The 23,343-nt window shown below is 41.6% G+C and overlaps 3 protein-coding genes across 3 annotated transcripts; all 3 read left to right on the top strand.

The window, feature by feature from the left end:
* The first annotated feature begins 6,977 nt into the window (after positions 1 to 6,977).
* On the top strand, positions 6,978 to 7,541 carry LOC145968493 (uncharacterized). The gene has a single exon (XM_083093993.1). It carries the CDS (start codon positions 6,991 to 6,993, stop codon positions 7,510 to 7,512), a length of 522 nt encoding a protein of 173 aa, XP_082950119.1. The 5' UTR covers positions 6,978 to 6,990; the 3' UTR covers positions 7,513 to 7,541.
* An 8,123-nt stretch (positions 7,542 to 15,664) lies between these two features.
* On the top strand, positions 15,665 to 16,570 carry LOC145968413 (uncharacterized). The gene is made up of 2 exons (XM_083093838.1): positions 15,665 to 15,847; positions 15,929 to 16,570. Exons 1-2 carry the CDS (start codon positions 15,741 to 15,743, stop codon positions 16,488 to 16,490), a joined length of 669 nt encoding a protein of 222 aa, XP_082949964.1. The 5' UTR covers positions 15,665 to 15,740; the 3' UTR covers positions 16,491 to 16,570.
* Positions 16,571 to 21,820: 5,250 nt separating this feature from the next.
* Positions 21,821 to 22,531, top strand: LOC145969046 (uncharacterized). The gene has a single exon (XM_083094908.1). It carries the CDS (start codon positions 21,821 to 21,823, stop codon positions 22,529 to 22,531), a length of 711 nt encoding a protein of 236 aa, XP_082951034.1.
* Positions 22,532 to 23,343: the final 812 nt, after the last annotated feature.

Below are 23,343 nucleotides of genomic sequence, written 5' to 3'. Positions count from 1 at the left end.
AAGAAAAAATTAAAGCCAAGCAACAGTACGATAAAAATACAAAAATGACACAATTCAGAGTAGGCGACAAAGTCCTCATGTATGACGATACTTTACGCCGAGGTCGATTCAAAAAACTGGAATCCTTATGGACCGGATTCCATTCTTGAAAGAAATTCTAATGTAAATTATACAATTGAAAAGGGCAGAAAAATAGGGCGCGTGCATATAAATAAGTTAAAACCTTTCATAGAAGCTTAAAAATAAAAAGCAATAAGAGGAGACTGTTAAATTACAGGATGACCATCTACTGGACGTATGCGGTCCCTATAAAGCCCAAAGACATAAACTCCTCTTTTGAGATCACGGAATTCCAATATAATCCAGGGTTACATTTCGAAAAAATTGGAAGCCTTCACTACACAAAGGAAACATGGAGGTTAGTAATAAAGCTGGATTTAACCGCACTAAACCAGAGGTACGAGCAATTAGATAACTATTTACGAATCACCGAAACAATGTGCGAAGCCATGGGCTTCCAAAGCAAATATCATAGGCAGATATGTGACAACCTGGACAGAATTGCTAAAAAGGAAGCTACATATTTGAAAAATATAATGAATCAAATACGAACAATTTATCGACCGCCAATTAACAAACGTCGAGGATTGGTAGACGGAATAGGTTCATTAGTAAAATCGCTGTTTGGAACAATGGACGCAAATGACGAGAAGCACATTAACGAACAATTAAAACTATTAAGTAATAAACAGCAAGTATTGCAACATGCCGTGCAAAACCAAATAAAAGTATTAAATACCACGATAGCGCACATAGATAATGTGGAGAATATCATTAGGCATAATGAAAATCTTTTGCAAAATCGATTAACGGATTACCTTAACCGTGAGGGAGTAAAGGAACACTTCATAATAATAATCGCCGTAATAACTGATTTAATACGCGATGCGGAAAATACGATAGAATATCTAACGTATATTCGAAAGGGAGCGATGCACCCTAAATTAATGCCTATTGATAATATAATCGCACAATTAAAGGAAGCGACACAACAATTACCACAGGGATCATCTTTCCACTTAAAATCCATGCGGAGGACTGGTTAACAATTGGAGAACATACCATGATAAGTGCGTTTTGCGATAAAACGTCTACCTACACAATCCTACGCTTCCCTTTAACTACACAACTCACTTATGATCTAATAAAAATACTTGCATTCCCTGTACCCGATCACAATAACATATTTTCTATAACCGAAACAGATAATCAGATGATCGCGATAGATAAAGAGCAGCTTACATACCTTAAAATCACGGAAAATGATTTAAAAAATTGTAATAATATTGATTCACATTACATTTGTCAAATATCGAACATTCCCACCTATCGCATAAATACATATGCACCATGTGAGGTACAACTATACACACAGCGACGACAAAAATATGATGGCTGTAATACTAAACACATTATCTCCAAACATGTAATATGGATCGCGTTACAGCAGCCATATACTTGGTTATACTCAACCGCCGACGAACAACAGATAGCAATACGATGCGACGAACGGCGAGAACACAGAAGTAGTTAGCACTAGGAGAGTTCTAACGCAGGGATCTCAGGGGGGTGAGGGGCGAGGGGATCTCAGCGGCGTGGGGGAATGACGTCACGCAGGATGGAGGGGGGATGACGTCACGCGGGACGGAGGGAATTTCGATGGCGCGGGGGCTGCGGGGCGGGGGACGCACGTATAAACAAAAATGGCGGTATTCCTATGAAGAAGATTTTGGGTCTCTCTCTATTCCTCCCTCTCTCTCGCTCTCTCTCTTTATCCTTTTATATTTCTATCCCTCTCTCTCTCTCCCTCTCTATCCCTCTATCCCTCTATCTATCTCTTTATCCCTTTTATCTCTCTTTCTCTCTGTATTATCGCAAGTATACAATATTAGTCATAAACTTATATTTTGAGATATTTCGGGGTCCGACGTTTTCGAGCAATCTGTGAATCATAGCGAGATAACAACACATTTTTGAGATATTACAATATTACCAGTTAACAAACAATATAAATAGAAGTATTCTTTGAAGAATTGGGTGGATGGAAATGCGTGCGAAGAAATTACGTCATGATTTTGTTACAATTAAAAAAATATATATAATTTATTTAAATGTGTGTGTTTAATAAAAAGTATACAATATAAAAAATAATAATGTATAAAATAGACCGTCGGGCTATGTTGGGGAAGCCGTTTCTGAAAACAGAAGAAAACATACGCATTTCATTAGTTTAAATTATTTTAATAATTTATTTTAAAATACTTTTGATATATAATAAATTAAGATACTTACAATGTTATCCATCATCTATTTTAATTTGTGCAAATAGGGCACATGTTGCAGGCCAATATTTGATTTAAAGATCTTCTGCACCCTTTGCATGACATATTTTCCAAATGAACATAAGCTATGGTTCTATGTTCTCGAACAGCACTAGTTTCTTCATACTGATCCGGTACTTCTAGAAAGCATTCGGTACAAAATTTTGATCCATTTTCCATGTAATAATAGGAAATGCAACATATCTTTGTTGCTTGGTTGTGTGTCATTATTTCAGATATGCTTAAATCTCGCTGTTTCTTTTGTAACCGTTCATCAAGAATATCGACACTATTGTCACTATCATAATCACTGTCCTTCGCCAAGGGTTCTATATCAGATCCATCATCTTCCATCTCTCTCCTCTCTCTCTCCTCTCTCTCTATCTCCATTCTCTCCGCCACAACTGGATCCATCCAATAATCGTAATCATCATCTGTATCGTCGTCGATGATAATTACGTTTTCTTCAGCCACCGTATCATCGTCGATGATAATTACGTTTTCTTCAGCCATTGCACAAGACTACCGAAACACAGAAGAGCAACGAAAGAAATGATACTCTAGTGCAGCAGACCACCGAAACACAGAAGAGCAACGAAAGAAATACTCTAGTGCGGCAGAGTCCTCTTCATTATATTTTTTTAACATACACAATATAACACAATATACACAATAGAAGTATTCTTTGAAGGATTGGGCGGATGGAAATACGTAGATAACAACACATTTTTGAGATATTTCGGGGTCCGACGTTTTCGAGCAATCTGTGAATCATAGCGAGATAACAACATATTTTCAACCCTAGGTTCAGTTACAAAAAAATTTTTTCTTTTGTGCCTCCAATAATCTCTGAAAGTTTGTTGATTGAATATAAGAAGGATCGAAGCGCATCAGATCATAGTACGTGATTTGAAAGCGCATCGACACGTCGGTATAGCAAAAGTATAGTCAAAAAGTGTAGTGTTCTGTCAGAAAGTAGTGTTCTGTCAGTGTTGTGTGATAATATAAAAATGGAAGACGAAGATCACGCGTTGTCATCTGACAGTGATTGCATTAGTGACTGCAGTGAGAACTCCACGGAATTCAGAGAGAAAATAGTGTCTGTTGCGGAAATTAATGCTTTAAACGCACGTAGTACAAAATTTTGTATCATATACTTTTATTATTCCACGGGTGGTGCTTTAGCTGTATGTCCTTCGTGTATGATTGCATTGCAAGGCGTGGATAGCCAAATGATGTATGCTGTTCGAAAGCATAAAATTGAGACACTTGATGCGATGGATGGCCGATTCTGTTCAAGTTGTAGCGAGCCGTTGTATATAAGATTTCCGTGCAATATGTGCCCAATTTGCACTCTGTGAAGAAATGGAAAACGTCGAGCAGACTGAACGCGACCTGGTGGAGCGGTCCCGCCAAATTGCCACCTTGGGCGAATATTTTGCATGGCTACAACGATGCAACGAGTACATTGAGTCGCTGGAAGAGCAAAGTCAGATCAAACGACCGCGATTATCGATCGGGAATCGACAATCCCTGATTGCTCGAATCGCGCGACTCGAAGGTGCAAAGATTCGATTGCAGAGACAGTTTATGCCCAGTGGTGGTAATTACAGTGGCGACAATAACGCGGGTGCCGGATGTAGCGCGCATCAAAATGAACTTGTGTGGCGCGAGATTGATACCGCGTTCGATAACCGTATTCTAACCGGTGCTGTGATTAACGCAAACCATATCGAACCTCGTCAATTTCTCGAGGACGCCAAAGACATCGTGCTCGAGCAAGTGCAAGACGTTATAAGAAGATACAACAGTGTAAAATTGAACACTATATTCAACGGTGAATTTGTGTCGGGTGATAAGCGTGCGAATAAAAGTATCAATACGAGAAACTGTGAACTCTTTCGCACGTCTGATTTACACGAGTGGTATGAGCGCAGCGTTATCGAGTCCACCCTAGCATTGCTAGAAGAATTTCAGGAACGCGATAGTGGCTGGGCATTGTCGCGAATACAGAATTTAACTGTAAATATAAATAAGTATAATCCTATGCGCGCGGGATGTTATATTAAATTGCTGCGAGAAATTATGATGAAGAGAGCTGTAATTAATGTACAATCTAGAGACAATGCGTGTTTCGCGTGGGCAGTGGTGGCCGCTCTATACCCCGCTGAAAGAGACACGAATCGGGAATTTTCATATCCCCACTATACGACGGTGTTAAATGTACAAAATATTGAGTTTCCGATGACGTTGAACCAACTAAAAAAGTTTGAACATATAAACAATATCTCCATCAACGTGTACAGCATCGAGAAAGAAAACAGCATTGTCCCGATACGTCTTTCGGAGCAGAAACGGGATAAACACGTCAACCTGTTGTATGTGGAAGACGGTAAAAGCGTCGGACATTTCGCATGGATCAAGAACTTATCCCGGCTCGTGAGCTCGCAACTGAGCAAACACAACGGCCAAAGATATATCTGTGATCGGTATGTATAATTTGAATAATTTATGTAATTATAAAATATAATGCATTGCATAAATCTTTAATTTAAATATTCTTTTACAGATGCTTGCACTATTTCGGATCGGAGGACAAGTTGCAGTCACATACGGTAGACTGCGGAAAAATAAACGACTGCGCTATCCGATTGCCGAGCGATAAGGACAAGTGGCTCGAGTTCAACAACTACACGAGGAAAGAGCGGCTTCCATTTGTGATCTATGCCGATTTGGAATGTACGTTGACAAAGACTGACGAAGAAAAAAATTATCAGCATCATAAGGTATTTAGTATAGCGTATTATATGCATTGTTCGTTCGACGACTCGTTATCCGCGTACCATTCTCGCCGCAGTATTGATTGTATCGCGTGGTTCGCCGAGGAACTTAAAAATTTAGCGATACGTGTAAAGACTATTTTAATGACTACAAATGTCTCCATGATAAATTTAACATCGGACGAGTGGGAAAAATTTCACAGCGCAACGCATTGCCATATTTGCGAAAAACCGTTTACGCAAGAAGACGATACACGCGTACGCGATCATTGTCATTTGACCGGACGATATAGGGGTCCCGCGCACTCAAATTGCAATCTAAATTACAAAGAATCATTATATATTCCGATAGTCTTCCACAATTTATCAGGTTACGACGCGCATTTCATTATCGAGGATATAGCCACAGCGTTCGAAGGGGAAATCGAATTACTTCCAAAAACCAAGGAAAAATATATATCGTTTACAAAAACTGTTAAAGTTGCACAAGACAATTGGAAAAATTATATAAAATTAAGTTTTATCGATTCGTACAAATTTCTTACGGCAAGTCTCGACAAATTGGCATCTTATCTAGACAAAGACAAATTCAAAATTTTAAAATCAGAATTTCAAAATTTATCTGCAGAAAATTTCAGTTTATTAACACGGAAAGGCGTCTTTCCGTACGAATACGTCGACTCTGTAGATAGGTTGCAAGATACGTGTTTACCACCGCGCGAATCGTTTTACAGTTCTTTGACCGGTGAAACTATATCCGAGAGCGATTACGCGCACGCCGAGAACATCTGGACGCGATTCTCCATTCGAACGCTAGGCGAGTATAGCGATTTGTACCTGAAAATCGACGTCTTGTTATTAGCCGATATTTTTGAAAACTCTCGCGATAGTTGCATCAAAAGTTACGGACTCGACCCCGCGTATTATTATACTCCTCCCGGATACACGTGGGATGCCATGTTAAAGCATACAAAGATTATGTTCGAATTGCTTACCGACATCGACATGGTCATGTTTATCGAACGCGGTATACGCGGTGGTCTGAGTCAGTGTTCTAACAGATACGCGCGCGCTAATAAGAAGTACATGCAACAATCGTACGATCCATCGAAACCATCGTCGTACTTGATGTATTTCGATGTAAATAATTTGTACGGATGGGCAATGTGTCAACCGTTGCCCTATGCCGATTTTCGATGGGTCGACGACGTGTCGAATTTTGACGTAACATCGATCGCGTTAGATTCGCCTACGGGTTATATCCTCGAAGTCGATCTCGAGTACCCGCAACATCTTCACGATACGCACACTGACCTTCCGTTTTGTCCGACACGCGACAAGCCGCCCGGCAAGCGGCAAGACAAACTCCTCGCAACGCTATACGATAAGAAGCGTTACGTGATACACTACCGTAACCTACAGCAATGTACGCGACACGGCCTTCGCGTTACAAAATACATCGCGTATTACAATTTACACAATCTCCGTGGCTTCGCAGTTATATCGAATTAAATACACAGTTTAGAACACTCGCGAAAAATGATTTTGAAAAAAATTTATATAAACTGATGAATAACGCGGTATTTGGTAAGACGATGGAAAATGTGCGTAATCGTGTCGATGTAAAATTATTAACAAAGTGGGACGGACGATACGGAGCAGAAGCAATGATAGCGAAACCAAATTTTCATAGTAGTAGCGTCTTTTCGGAAAATTTGGTTGCCATAGAATTACGCAAACTTGAAGTGAAATTTTATAAACCAATCTATGTTGGCATGTGCATACTCGACATTTATAAAACGTGCTTGTACGAATTTCATCATGAGTACATGTCACCGCTATATCGTGATAAATGCCGGGTAATGTACACCGACACAGACAGTCTTATATACCACATTGAGTGCGAAGATGTCTATGAAAATATGAAACATGATATCGCTAGTTTCGATACGAGCGATTATCCAATTGATAACGCGTACGGTATACCGCTCGTGAATAAAAAAGTACCGGGTTTAATGAAAGATGAAAATAACGGCGCGATAATGACCGAATTCGTCGGGCTTAGAGCAAAAATGTATGCGATGAGAGTGGACGGGAAAAAGGATACGAAGAAGGTTAAAGGTGTCAAAAGTAACGTTGTTGCGAGAACGATAACATTCGACGATTACACGCGGTGTCTGAATGACGAAATAGAAATGACACGACAGCAATCTTGCATAAGATCGAAATTGCACAAAGTGTATACCGTCCGCGAGACGAAAATTGCTCTGAGTCCGTACGATGACAAGCGGTATATCGTACCTGATTCGACCGACACATTACCATGGGGACATTATAGGATACCCTTATAATATAATATATATAATGTAATGTAATATAGTATGTGATATAATGTAAGATATTATACTATAAAGAAATATTTTTGTATATGTATCTCACACATATGTATATGTATTTCATATATTGTATTATATACGATTATTGGAAAGGATGTATTAATAAAGATTTTTGTATTTTTATATATTTCATGTATATTTTTTATATGTTGTACATATTTTTTTCTTAAATTTAAAAATAAATACAATTTGTATGAATTAAATCACATTGTCCTTTTGTATCCAAGAATTGTGCGAATTGTCAAATCCCAACCATTTCACGTAAACCTCGTTACCCCTCCTACGCAGTATTTTCTCCACGAGATACACGTCCGGATAATTCGCGCGATGCAATTCGTACTCGTAGAACGCTCCAGCGATAGATTTTTTGCGATAATCCTCCAGTAGATAGCTTACGGGATTAGTATGTTGTACTTTTGCAATTTTAAACACTTCGGTTGTCCAATTTGGCGTGTAACCTTTCTCGAAAACTGTCTTGTACTTGTTAACGCGTACCGAGTCACCTACTTTGAATTTCGCCGGACCCGCGATATTTACATGGTTGTACACAGTAGCCAAGAGTCTTTCAGCGATCGCGGGAGTAACGTCGACGGGTCGCATACCGATCGTTCGATGCTTGCGCGCGTTGTAATCCGATACGAGTCGCGGCAACGCGCTGATCCACTTGTAAGATCCGTTCAGCGTAAACATCTTCCACATGTCGTTTTTCAGCGTGCGATTGAATCGCTCAACGATCGATGCCTTCAATACCGAATATGTAGAATAGTGATTGATGTCATGTTTCCGCATGAGCCGTTGCACGTCAGCGTTATAAAATTCCTTCCCCATATCAGTCTGTAAGTTTTTCGGACATCTTTTGCTATCTCGAATTATCTCGGCGATAGCGTCAGCTGTCTCGCTTCCACCTTTACTCTTGAGTGGTATGGCCCACGCGTGCTTGCTCAACGCATCTATGACTGTGAGTATGTAGCGGTAACCTCTGTTGAAACGAGAGTACGGACGCATCTCGACAATGTCAGCTTGCCACAGGTCATCGTATCCCCGCACTATGACGTGTCTTCGGGGAAAATTTTTTCTCGCCGGCGCGTGCAATTCGTTCACCAACTGCCGTATCTCTAAACTATGTTGTTTCTTCGCTTCCTCGGTTATTCCCGATCGCCGATCCATCGTTGTTTCGATTCGTCGATCAAACGATGTGTGCCTCGAGTATCACCGTGCGTTTTATCATTTGTTGCTAGACGTTCCTGGCCCGTTCGATAGCCGTTCATAGCTGTTCGATAGTCGTTCGATAGCCGTTCATAGCTGTTCGATAGCCGTTCGATAGCCGTTCATAGCTGTTCGATAGCCGTTCGATAGCCGTTCGATAGCCGTTCGATAGCCGTTCGTAGCTGTTCGTAGCTGTTCGATAAACCTTTGTAGATGCTCATAGCTATTCGATAGCCGTTCCCAACCCGTTCGATAAACCTTTGTAGATGTTTAATAATTGTACAATAGCCGTTCCTAAACCGTTCACTACAGCCGCTCATTACAGGTTGATAGCCGTTTCTGAATTAGTGTTAATCGCACGCCGAAGCTCGTTTATCGCAGTCTGCAAAGCTCGCACATCCTTCTCGAACGCAGTCAGCTTTTCGTCTGATTCTTTCTGCTGATTCTTCAACGTTTTAACGCAATGTTCCACGTACAGTTTGTTGACTGCATCGGTATCAGCCTCAGGTTGCGCTACACGGCGAATCTTGCGCGACCTCGCGTCATAGTACGTAGCGACGCGACACAGAGCGTTTTGACGCAAGTAACTTGTCACCGATTTACCCCAATGATCGCTAGTTCTAATTGCTTCATTTCTCTGTTCGAATAATCCAAATTTGTTGATGGGCATTTTTTTCTCGATGCGAGTGACGTCGATCGACTGATTAGTTTCGTCGAGACACCGTTTAATTTATAATAAGGCCGACTTCGCGAAGTTCCTCTATAATCGACAGGATCTCGTTGTCGTGAGCGTTGTGGCCAGCTCGGCGCGAAGCGTCGAGCAATCGTAGACGATCCACTAGCTCGTTGGGATCGTCCCAGTGCACGTAATCGATCTTATTGTCGGTTAGCGTCATCGCGCGAGGCATGAATACTCCCGTACCGCATTTTTTCTTTTTCGATTCAATCGACATCAACGGTGCAATTATGTGTTTATACTTGTATCCCCTGTTGCTCTTTAATTGACCTTGCGCATCATATTGACGTTTATGCGCACTCGTCGCCATTAATATGCTCTTATATTTTTGCATATCGTCCTCAGTGTATATGTCATCATCGGGAATTCTCTTGAAGCCTCAACTCGTATAATCCAGGTGTACCAATGTACCTCACTTTGTCTATGATTATAGAGTCATCTGCGCCGATGTCGAATCGTTTGTTACCGAGCCACATTTCATTCTCGTCGAAATAGACACCGTACACATGATCGATCTGGTTTTTTTTATCGCCACTAAGGAGAGCGCTCATGTACTTTTGTGCCAGCGGCCCGAAGTGCTCTCGTAACATTTTTTGACCTTCCAACGTTTGTAACATGTTTCGAACAGATGGTGATTCGAGCGGGTTGCCCGTGGTTTCGAAAACATTTTCGATTGCGAGTGATTCAGGTATCGTGGGTTGTACGATTCTCGTTGTCGCGGACGGTGTGGAGGTTATCAGCGGTTCATCCGATGTATGCGGTGTCGATAAACGATTCGCCTTCAATCGTTGTCTCTTTTTCGGTGTCGTATCCTCCTCCTCCTCCTCCTCCTCTTCCTCTTCCTCCTTGTACCGCTTAACGTTTTAATTATAGCGTCAGCGTTACTCTCCGGTTCGTTTTTCACCGCGATTAAGCTAGAGTTGTCGACGATTTTTTGTAGTGGCTCGATAATAGGCCTAAAATGGGTCTTGACCGCGATATCGTCGTCGATCTTACCGGTCTTCAAAGCGCGATGTTTCTTGCGGATCGATTCGCTCGTTTTCTCAATCTCCCTCGCAATCTTTTCACGCTCGCGAATATTATCGTTTTCAGCCATGTCGACAGAGTGTGTCGGCAGCGACTAATCGTTTTGCGGTATCGCGAACACGTTAAATCCTTTTCTGTATCGCCCGTTCGTAAATGAGCTGTCCTTATCTATCACTAGGAATCCATACTTTTGTTGCCAACAAGTACGACATAATTCACTGAAATCCCCGTACGACATGTCGGTATTCACGTGATCGTTGTACACGTGTTTCAAGTTGGTACCGTCCTGTTTAAACAAGATCAGCAGGTTCGCGTTGTCGCGTATAAGATGTTTTGGTATTCTCGCGTACGTCTGACAGAGATAGAAGCAGTCGACGTTCGAGTGACGACCCATTGAGAAGTACTCTCTTATCGTATTTTGCTTGTCGCACGCCACGTCATCGAAGACGAAAATCGAGTTTGGACGTGCCTCGCTCGGTGGAATGACGTCACTGTTATTGGAGAACGTAAAATAACTGATTTCGTCAATCGGCGTCAACAAATTCTCCAGATATCGATATTTCGGCTGTTGCAGCGACTTCGAGTACACGTACACGTTCTCGAAACGTACACCATGCGGACTTTCCAGTAGACTTATCAGAACGTTGGTTTTACCACAATTCGAGGGGCCGCAAACGATCGCGCGTATAGTAGTCGGTAGCATCGTACCATGCCTGCGCATCTCCGCGTTGTCCTCCATTGATCGTAATCTGTCGTCGCAATTTGTCACGCATATCGTCAAAGGTTGTCGTACGAATCTCATTTTTTCAACACTGCTGATTGGATCGAACGCCTGCCTATTTATAGGTGCGCGAAATCACGAGTCGCTCAGTAGAGAAAAAATGTTCATCCTGCTAACAAATCCTTCCGATATTCGCGATTTGAGCGTCGAACAGCTACAATTTGTGTCGAAAGCAGTTCTATTGAGAACGTGCGGTGATTACGTCCACTACGTGTGGGACAAACTTCCGGAACACATAAAAGCGGATCCGGAGGTTCAGACGTATCGTCGCTGTTACGAACACTACAATCAGCCGTGTCAGGACATCGACGGTCCGGCGCCGTTGATAAAGAATTGCGGCGAATGTCAACGAAAATAGGTAGAGGCCTATTAAATCACGCGATAAACGCACTTCCGATCGAATTCCATATTCCAGGCTATCAGTTTTGCGGACCAGGCACGCGGTTGCAAAAGCGATTAGTCAGAGGCGATCGAGGTGTCAACCCATTGGACGCAGCGTGTCGCGAACACGATATAGCATACTCTCGGAGCAACGATCTCACCGAGAGACACGCGGCGGATAGGATACTCGCTGAGAAAGCGCGGAATCGCATCGTTGCGAAAGATTCGACTCTCGGTGAGAGAGCCGCCGCCACAACTGTCTGGGCAGCGATGAAAGCCAAGACGAAGCTCGGTATGGGTCTGAAGACGAAGACGAAGAAAAAAACGGTGAAGAAACGGATACTTCCGGTAGCGAAATGCGGCGGTGTATTGCCGATTCTACCAATGTTGGGTGCGCTCGGATCCCTGATCGGTGGAGCGGCTGGTGTAGCGAAGGTGGTGAACGACGGAAAAGCCGCGCAACGTCAGTTGCAAGAGATGCTACGTCACAATCGCGCCATGGAAGGTCACGGATTATATCTCGCTCCTTACAAATACGGACGAGGAGCCTCAACAAGGAGAAAAAAAAAACGTCAAAGAGACGCTAAAAATGCCGCAGGGCGCAACTACCAACGTACAATTGCTACAACTGGCAAAACGTATGCGCATTCCATATTTTAGAGGTGTTTTCATGCGCGACTCTTTATCGATCGGTGGTATATATCGAAACGAGAGCGGCATCGTAAATTTGGATAGCGTCGAAGGACCAGGTACTCATTGGGTAGCGTATGCAAAGAGAGGGAATCGCGCTATATATTTCGACAGTTTCGGCAATCTTCGACCGCCGAATGAATTGGTGCGATATCTCGGACGAAACGTAACGAAGATACAGTACAATTACACACCTGTTCAAACTTACGATCAGAGCATCTGCGGACAATTGTGCTTGCAGTTTCTTCGAACGGTCGATGCATGTGAATTTAAAGACAGACATTGCGCTATTTAACTCAGTATTCGTTAAACAGTTTCGTCGACATGTCTATGACATTCACGTTGACTGGGAAGAGTAGTGTTCTCACGGCAAACTTCTTTCCCACCGTAGATTTGAGCGACGGCGAATACGAGCTCGGTCTAACGGATTTTGAGACTTATCACGATACCGAATGTGAATTCCTCGAATAATAAATTTTACTTTGGCAAAGACGACGAAGAAATTACGATTCCCGAGGGATCGTATAAGTTGCAAAATATACATGAATTTTTGAAACATGCAATGTCACGGAAACATCGCGATGAGAAACACATTGACGGCGATGACTATGAAGATGATGATGAATATCCGATAGTGCTCCGCGCTAATTACAATACAATGAGGAGCGAGATCAAATGTGCCTACAGAATAAACTTTACCAAACCCGTCAACATTGGATCGCTGCTAGGATTCTCGAATCGTATTCTCGAGCCGCGAAAATGGTACGAATCAAACATGCCGATTAACATTCTCAACGTGAATATTATCCGTATAGAGTGTAACGTGACCGCGGGTGCGTACAACAACGGCATACTCGTTCATACGATACATGAATTTTCACCGAGGGTACCATCGGGATATAAGATATCGGAAACGCCTGCACAGATCATTTACCTGCCGATCATCGCGCGGAGCATTACGGATTTAACGTTACGCGTTGTCGACCAGAACGGACGATTGCTCGATTTTCGAGGAGAAGAGATCACCGTAAGGTTGCATGTACGTATGCGACGTATGAGATGCTCGTATTGAACGGATCGAAAGACGTGAGAGATAACGCAATCTTTACGAGACCAGCAACACCACCACCACCAACAACAACAACAACGTCGACGTTTGCTAATATCAAATCATCCAAGAAAAAGAAACTCAGCGCATCGAACGTTGCGTTTTTACAATCTTTGGGATTTGCGGTGCGAAACAGCTGAACGATGACCGACATTCTCAACATCGGTGATGAACCGATCTTTGACAATCGTATCGTCAAGATCGAAACTCACACGTATAACCCGTTCGCCAATACAACGTTCGGACACAGTGACGAGATAAGAATACCCATACAACAACAGGATCTGTATACGCTGCCGTACGAGAGTTTCCTATACATCGAGGGACAACTAACGGGGAAAAAAACAGCAACAGTTGAAGGAGAAAGTGATGTGGTACTGGGACATAATTGCGTCGCATTCATGTTCGATGAGATTCGATACGAACTCGATGGCGTTGAGATTGATCGCAATAGAAACGTAGGAATAACTACTACGCTCAAAAACTATGTAACGGTATCATCCGATAGAATTGTGATTATGAAAAACGCCGGCTGGGAGCCGCCGACCTATTCGCATGGACAATTTTTGCGTACCGCTCCACATGTTATTGGGATTTTGCGAGGATTATAAACGAGTGGTGATTAACGCTCGTCACGAATTGATCTTAATACGATCGCGCAACGATAATAATTGTCTGGTTGGAAGTTCAACGCTGGAGCCTGTGATGACCATATTCAAGATACAATGGCGAATGCCTCACGTGCTGTTGAGCGAGATCGAAAAACTGTCGATGCTGCGTGCTCTGGAAAGCGGACGATATCTCAGCATGGGTTTTCGCTCGTGGGATCTGTACGAGTATCCGCTATTGCAGCTTACAACCAAGCATTCGTGGGCCATTAAGATCGCGACTCAGCTGGAGAAACCACGCTACGTTGTCTTCGCCCTGCAAACAGGCCGGAAGAATGCCTTGTCTAAGAATGTATCTCAATTCGACGACTGCAAATTGATCAATGTGAAACTCTATCTGAACTCGGAATGTTATCCGTACGACGATATGAACCTGGATTTCGATAAAAGCAGATGGTCCATTCTGTACGACACGTACGCGCGCTTCTGCAAGAACTATTACGGATACGAGTATCTCGAGCCAAGTCTCTCCGTCTATACGTTTCAACAACTCGGTCCGTTCGTGATTATCGATTGTTCTCGACAAAACGAATCGGTCAAGAGCGCAACGGTGGATGTGAGATTGGAATTCGAATGTAAGGAGAACGTGCCGGCGAATACCACTGCGTACTGTCTCATCATACACGATCGTGTGATCCAGTACAATCCGTTGACCAACGTTGTACGCAAAATCACCTAAGCGATAACATCGACACAAGAGAGGGGAGGAGGAGGAGGAGGAGGATATAAATCAAAGTGCTGCGAGATGATTTTAGAGTTTGCCATTCCTCTCGACTGACGTATCGAAGAGAGAAAGAGAGAGAGATCTCGTCATGTCTATACCAACGTTTGTGGATCTGCAAGGATTTATTGTCGGGAGAAATTTTGTCGTGAAGGAAGCTGCGGTTCTGAGGAAGGGATATGTTCTCTCGCATTATTTTTTCGCAAGTCCTGTACCGTGGAGCGTGCTAACAAAATCTGAGCGATGTCAAGTCTCATGGGTGATTAGAAATCATCACGGATTACAATGGGAAGACGGAAACGTTCCGTATGGCTTGGCTCAGCGTGTAATTACAACAGCTATCGTTGGTACGATATACGAAGAAGAAGAAGAAGAATCGTCTGTCGTGTACGTTAAAGGACTTGAAAAGCGAAAATGGTTGACCGATATACTAGGCGATGTGGGAAACGGCTATATTATTGAAACTTTGGATGCTGACTATGAAGATATTGATTCTCTAAATAAATTAGATATTACCAATAGTATGCGATGTGGAAAACATGTTAAGAATTGTGCATTACAAAATGTGTTTAAAATATTTAACTGGTGGTTGCAACGCCTGAAAGAATTGCAAGAAAATAAAATATGTAAACATTAATATGTTTTATCTCTTATTTCCCCTCCCTAAACCTTTCCATGCGTTTCTAAGAATTTTTTGTCTGAGCGTTATCTCCCCTTCTCCTAAAACTCAAAACGTTAGAAGTATTAATCCCCCCACCACATTATACTTTTGGAAGATGAGCGTCATCTATACTCGGTTATTTCTTATACGATCAGTGTCGCGTTAACACCGCTCTCGTGGTTCACTTTTCATAACTCCCAGAGAAATGTACTACGTCGAAAGAAGCAGCAGCGGCAGCGGCGTCGGAAGACGCGTGAATAATTACGTATCGAGTCGTGATAAAACTCGATCGTTTGAGAATAAATGTGACGAGTAAGTTTTTCGTTTAACTTCTTTCTATTTTTATATTTTTACAAATTGTATTACTATTATTTAATTTTAATTTTTCTGTAGCATTTCGTTGGAACGTCGTGCGGTTCGTATACTAGGTAGACGATACGCATTGACAGCTACGGGATTCAAATTCCTCGACATTGGTATCAACGTGGGTCCACCGAGTTACGTGGAGATTGCCATAGGAGATCATCGAGGAAAGGAACTGATATTATCTCTCGAAACGTGGAAGGGACTCTACGAGCAACGTCGTAATATTCAAAATTTCCTTCGGAACGACTCTAAAGATGACTTCAATTTCATAAGCGTTGGACCGCTAACAGTGAGAGTTCGTACGATTAACGACGTCAAACTCATAAGTCTCGAATCTTCAAACGTATGCTTGATGATGGTCGAATCGACGTTACATCGTATGTTCGATCTCGATCACTGCATAGATGTAACTTTTGATCGATTGGATAAAATTATCCAAACAGTTGATGTCAAGTTTACGCAATTCTCCAATATCGCGTCCACTGTAATAAATCCGAAAGAAATATCAAATGTAATACGCGCGAGTGCTGCTTTCAACAAGCATCAACTCGTCGATTGCGAACTGGCAGCTTTAGTTTTTAGTCCATAGTACGTAAGAAAAATATATAAAATATAAATAAAGAGTTTTAAGTCAAAATCATGACGTAATTTCTTCGCACGCATTTCCATCCACCCAATCCTTCAAAGAATATTTTTATTTATATTGTTTGTTAACTGGTAATATTGTATACTTGCGATAATACAGAGATGACAGAGAGAGATAAAAGGGATAAAGAGAGAAAGAGAGAGGGATATTCAGAGATTGTTGGAGGCACAAAAGAAAAATTCTTTTGTAATTGAACCTAGGGTTGAAAATGTGTTGTTATTTCGCTATGATTCATAGATTGCTCGAAAATGTCGGACCCCGAAATATTTCAAAAAATGTGTTGTTATCTACGTACTTCCATCCGCCCAATTCTTCAAAGAATACTTCTATTTATATTGTGTATGTTAAAAAAATATAATGAAGAGGACTCTGCTGCACTAGAGTATCATTTCTTTCGTTGCTCTTCTGTGTTTCGGTAGTCTGCTGCACTAGAGTATCATTTCTTTCGTTGCTCTTCTGTGTTTCGGTGGTTTTGTGCAATGGCTGAAGAAAACATAATTATCATCGACGACGATACAGATGATGATTACGATTGGATGGATCCAGTTGTGGCGGAGAGGATGGAGATAGAGAGAGAGGAGAGAGAGAGGAGAGAGATGGAAGATGATAATCTCTATGAATCAGACGAGGAAATAGAAATAGAACCCATAGCAGACAGTGATTATGAGAGTGATAGTAGTGATGAACTAATACACACTAAACATCGAAATTTAGACTTGACTGTAATAATGGCATTGGATCACACGAAGATATGTTGTATATCTTACTACTATGTGAAAGATGAGTCCAAATATTGTACCGAGTGCTTCTACAGATTATCATTCCTGTTCTTAGAAGCTGGTTTTGTTCGGGAACATAGATGCACATATTATGAACATTTGGAAAATATGTCTTGCAAAGAATGTAACAAATCTTTGAATCAAATATTGGCCTGCAACATGTGCCCTATTTGCACAAATTAAAATAGATGATGGATAACATTGTAAGTATCTTAATTTATTATATATCAAAAGTATTTTAAAATAAATTATTAAAATAATTTAAACTAATGAAATGCGTATGTTTTCTTCTGTTTTCAGAAACGGCTTCCCCAACATAGCCCGACGGTCTATTTTATATATTATTATTTTTTATATTGTATACTTTTTATTAAACACACACATTTAAATAAATTATATTAGGTGCGCAACTAAGTTCCCGCTGTTTGTCAATAGATTGCGCCACCAATAAGTGTTGGTCGATTTCGACATATCCAAAACGTCATGAACCAAGCTTAGACATATGGTAAACAAACCGTTTTGACACAGTAGTGATTTTGTTTTGGCGTCATATACTTTTGGTTGTGTGAAAAGGTCTGATTTTGTGCTAAATAATCGTCATTTGCGGGAAGTGTTGATTTTCTTCTTTCATTCGAAGAAAACGGCGGCTGAAGCGCATCGAGAGCTCCACAAAGTTTACAGAGATGCTGCTCTAAGTGAAACAACGTGCCGTGATTGGTTCCGTCGCTTCAAAGACGGTGATTTCGATGTTGACGACCGTCCGCGTGAAGGAAGGCCAAAAACCTTCGAAGACGCTGAATTGGAGGCATTGCTCGATGAGGATCCATGCCAAACGCAACAAGAGCTTTCATCAGCATTAGGAGTTACCCGCCAAGCCATTTCCAAGCGATTGCATGCGTTGGGAATGATTCAAAAGCAAGGAACTTGGGTTCCTTATGATTTGAAGCCAAGGGACGTTGAGCGTCGTTTTTTCGCCTGTGAACAACTGCTCCAGCGGCAAAAAAGGAAGGGTTTTCTTCATCGCATCGTGACGAGTGATGAAAAATGGATTCATTACAGCAACCCAAAGAAAAGAAAGTCATGGGGACTGCCCGGTCATGCTTCTACGTCGTCGGCTCGGCCGAATATTCACGCTGCGAAAGTTATGCTGTGTATTTGGTGGGCCAGGTCGGTGTTATTTATTATGAGCTGTTGAAACCGAACGAAACCATCACTGGAGAACGGTATCGACTTCAATTGATGCGATTGAGCCGAACACTGCGCGAAAAACGGCCACAATACGAGCAGAGGCACGAAAAAGTGATTCTACAGCATGACAACGCTCGGCCTCACGTTGCCAAACCCGTTAAAACCTACCTGGAAACGCTCAAATGGGAAGTCCTACCCCACTCGCCATATTCCCCAGATATTGCGCCGTCCGATTATTACTTGTTCCGTTCGATGGCACATGGTCTGGCTGATCAGCAGTTCCGCTCATATGAAGACATCAAAAAATGGCTTGATTCGTGGATAGCCTCAAAAGATGAACACTTTTACCGTAACGGTATTCGAGCTCTGCCAGAAAGATGGGAAAAAGTTGTAGCTAGCGATGGGCAATACTTTGAATGATTCATTTGTAACCATTTTTTCACAATAAAGTTGCATTTTCATAAAAAAAACAGCGAGAACTTAGTTTCGCAAGTTAGTTGCGTACCTAATATATATTTTTTTAATTGTAACAAAATCATGACGTAATTTCTTCGCACGCATTTCCATCCACCCAATCCTTCAAAGAATACTTCTATTTATATTGTTTGTTAACTGGTAATATTGTATAATATCTCAAAAATGTGTTGTTATCTCGCTATGATTCACAGATTGCTCGAAAACGTCGGACCCCGAAATATCTCAAAATATAAGTTTATGACTAATATTGTATACTTGCGATAATACAGAGAGAAAGAGAGATAAAAGGGATAAAGAGATAGATAGAGGGATAGAGGGATAGAGAGGGAGAGAGAGAGAGGGATAGAAATATAAAAGGATAAAGAGAGAGAGCGAGAGAGAGGGAGGAATAGAGAGAGACCCAAAATCTTCTTCATAGGAATACCGCCATTTTTGTTTATACGTGCGTCCCCCGCCCCGCAGCCCCCGCGCCATCGAAATTCCCTCCGTCCCGCGTGACGTCATCCCCCCTCCATCCTGCGTGACGTCATTCCCCCGCGCCGCTGAGATCCCCTCGCCCCTCACCCCCCTGAGATCCCTGCGTTAGAACTCTCCTAGTGCTAACTATTCACAGAATCACAATAAAAAACACGGGAAAAATTACATTTAAGGGCAAGTGCAAATTAACGACATCCGACATGACGATACAAACAAAAGGAACAGCTTACGAAACGGAATTAGAAACATATTTACCTGAAATCAACATGACATTCTTACGAGACCGAAAAATGCTGACCAACAACAATAATAACGAAACATTAGAAGACATGATAATACATCGGACAGAACTCGTAGAGTTAAGAGCTAAATTAGAAAAAATTAACACTAACTTACAAAATAGCGAAGAAAGCTTTTTTACACAAAAACACTTTGTATACCCAACAATAACTAGCGGAATAGTTATAGTAATTATAATAATTATCGCGATATATATAATTGTTGCGACTGCGCGCTTTGAGTGGCGTAACAAAAGGCCGAGGGCGCCTCTATAGTTAGTCGGTCACGACCTTACCGCGCATAGTACTCGCTCGAACGTTATATCTCTCTTGAGAGTGTGAATTTTACCTATAATCAGACTTGTATTGTCTTTTTCGTGTATTCTTCTTGATTAAAAGTGTATATTCAACATTGCTAGTACCCGTCTTCTCTGCCTTCCCAGTCCCAGTTCCACGGTAGCAACATTTCTGGCGACCGTGACAGGACTTTGGTTATATTGTTGCTGGCCGTTTTTTCTTAGGAAAGAATCGACTGTGGAAGGTTATTCTTGACTCTTGAACGATGGATAAATTGAAAACATCACAGAAGGTGACGCGTATTGCGTTCACGAGGGTGTACAACAGCTTTCAAGCAGAGCTAAAGAAAAGATCACCGGACATAATCTCCTTACAGACAAGTTTTGCGTTGATTCGAGATAAAACAAGTGATTTTAGCGAATTGAGCCACAAATTACAAGATGCAATGATCGAGGCTGAAGTATCAGAAGAAGAGCTTTCCAGGGAAATAGAGAATGCCGATGAATATTCGGCTAAGTATCATCAGGCGAAAATTGAATTGTCGCATCTAACAGAAAAGCCGAATATAGCGACGTCGTCGTTACCTCTGCAGCACACCCAGCCCACAGTTGCATCAGCACAGGAAAGTATACGCGCATTAAAATTGCCTAAAATCGAATTGAGGAAATTTGGAGGCGAAATTAAAGATTGGTTAACGTTTTGGAGTACATTTAAGAAAATTCATGACGATCCGCCATTGTCAAAGGAAGATAAGTTTCACTATTTATTACATTCGACAGTAAAATCTCTATCGTTTCATATTTTTGTAGATGCAAGTAAAGATGCTTATGCCGCGGCTCTATTTGTACGAGTAAAATCGAATTCTGAAGTCAAGGTACATCTGATTGAAGCAAAATCAAGAGTAACACCACAAAAGAAAAAGACGATTCCCCGTCTGGAGTTACTCGCAGCCTCAATTGGAGCAAGACTAATGCATTCTTTCGACAAAGCGATGGATTATAAACATATCAAAAGATATTTCTGGAGTGATTCAACTACCGTTTTGTCCTGGATACGTAAAAAAAATCAATGGGCGGTATTTGTATGGAATCGAGTCCAAGAGATAAGGAAGCTCACAGATCCGGATTCCTGGAGATATGTTCCGGGAGCATTAAACCCAGCAGACTTAGCTTCTCGAGATTGTGATGCAAAGAAACTCTTTGACTCAAAGTGGTGGGAGGGTCCATCATGATTAAAGCTACCTCCCGAAGAATGGCCTGCAGAAGAGGAGCAAGTCGATGAAAAACTAATTGACGCGGAACTACGCAGGATTCCAAAACTGAAAAAGGAAATATCATCCAATGCTAGAGAACATATGGTTATTAGTAACCTCCTTACAAATCCTGAAATGGAAAATGTTCCGTGGTATTTACAGAGATTCTCATCATACCCAAAAACTTTACGCCTAATCGCATGGATTCTAAGATTCTTTAACAATTGTAGAGGAACCTACGTAATCAAAGATAAAGAAATAACTGTTAAAGAGATAATTTCAGCTGAACTGCTATTATGCCAATTGTCGCAGGAAGAATCATTCAAAGCATTAAAAGACCCACGATTACAAGGATTAAACATCTTTGAAGATAAAGGAATTCTACGTACATGAACGATCATCTCTAATCGTCAAGACAGTTTTGATTTTAGATATCCAATCGTTCTCGATCGTAAACACTTATTGACACAGAAAATTATTTACTACGTGCATGCAAAACTCAATCACGCAAGTATAAGCATCACGATGAACAATCTGCGTGAGAAGTTTTGGATTCTTCAGTGTCGTAAAGCAGTAACTTCTGTGATCCATAAATGTACTATATGCCGCAGATATAACGCGAAAGCAATGACAAGCGCACCTGCAAATTTACCAGAGAATAGAGTCAGAGATGCGGCCACATTTGAGGTAACCGGCATCGACTATGCAGGTCCGCTCTTTCTACGCGAAGGACTTAAAGCTTATATTTGCCTTTTTACATGCGCTGTTTATCGTGCAGTCCATTTAGAACTCGTTACCACATTGTCAACAGAAGGATTTCTAGAAGCTCTCAGAAGATTCATAGCACGGCGAGGAAGACCTTCAGTTATTTATAGCGATAATGGCAAAAATTTTGTAGGAGCATCGAATCTGTTACGAGCAGTCAACTGGAAGAAAATCTCTCAGTACTGTACGACTAATGAAATACAATGGTATTTTAATCCACCTTCTGCCGCGTGGTGGAGAGGATGGTGGGAACGTCTCATACGCCTTTTAAAAGATCTTTTGAAGAGAACACTAGGAAGAACTTCACTTAACTATGAAGAGCTGAATACGGTCTTATGTGACTGTGAAGCTATAATAAATTCAAGACCACTTACTCACCTGACAGAAGAAGCAGGAGAAACAATCGCGATTACACCTGCAATGTTTCTACGAGATATTCAAGAAAAAGAAGTACTTGAATCAGATCAGTAAATCTAACTTATCAAAAAGTTTGCGTTATCGTCAAAGATTGAGAGAAGAATTAAGGAATCGGTTCCGCATTCAATACTTAGGACAATTGTCGCAGCCGAATAAACGTAAACACACTGCAATCCCGCTTTCAGTAGGCGACATTGTTCTCGTCGCAAATGATTTGCAGAAACGGCTCGACTGACCTATGGCGAAAATTAAAGAACTTTTTCCGGGAAAAGACGGCCAGGTAAGAGTCGTGAGACTACAGACTGCCAGTGGAGAGTTAATTCGACCAATACAAAGGTTGATTCCGTTAGAAGTAAAGCGTACTGATGCTGACTCCAAAGAATTGTTCGATTCCATTAAATCATCCGTTGAATCTCAGAAGTCGCTGCAGCTTGCTCCAGTACCACAAACAAAACGGACTGATGTCGATCCGAAATCCGTTCCTAAGAGCGAGGAGCCAAAATCAAGAAGTGGCCGCATCATCAAGAAGCCAGAGCGGTTGGGATTTTAACAATGCATTTTTTTTTGAATGGATTAAGTTGCTCCTTGCTCCAAAAGATGCAACTTAAGGTGGGAGGATGTTGCGACTGCGCGCTTTGAGTGGCGCGACAAACGGCCGAGGGCGCCTCTATAGTTAGTCGGTCACGACCTTACCGCGCATAGTACTCGCTCGAACGTTATATCTCTCTTGAGAGTGTGAATTTTGCCTATAATCAGACTTGTATTGTCTTTTTCGTGTATTCTTCTTGATTAAAAGTGTATATTCAACACTGCTAGTACCCGTCGTCTCTGCCTTCCCAGTCCCAGTTCCACGGTAGCAACAATAA

This window comes from Camponotus vicinus, unplaced genomic scaffold, assembly GCF_025532165.1.
Source record: "Camponotus vicinus isolate PSW18456_S1 unplaced genomic scaffold, iyCamVici1.0 SCAF_3, whole genome shotgun sequence".
NCBI lineage: Eukaryota > Metazoa > Arthropoda > Insecta > Hymenoptera > Formicidae > Camponotus > Camponotus vicinus.
Note: the sequence above shows the minus strand (reverse complement) of the source record. Positions and strands in the feature narration are given on the sequence as shown.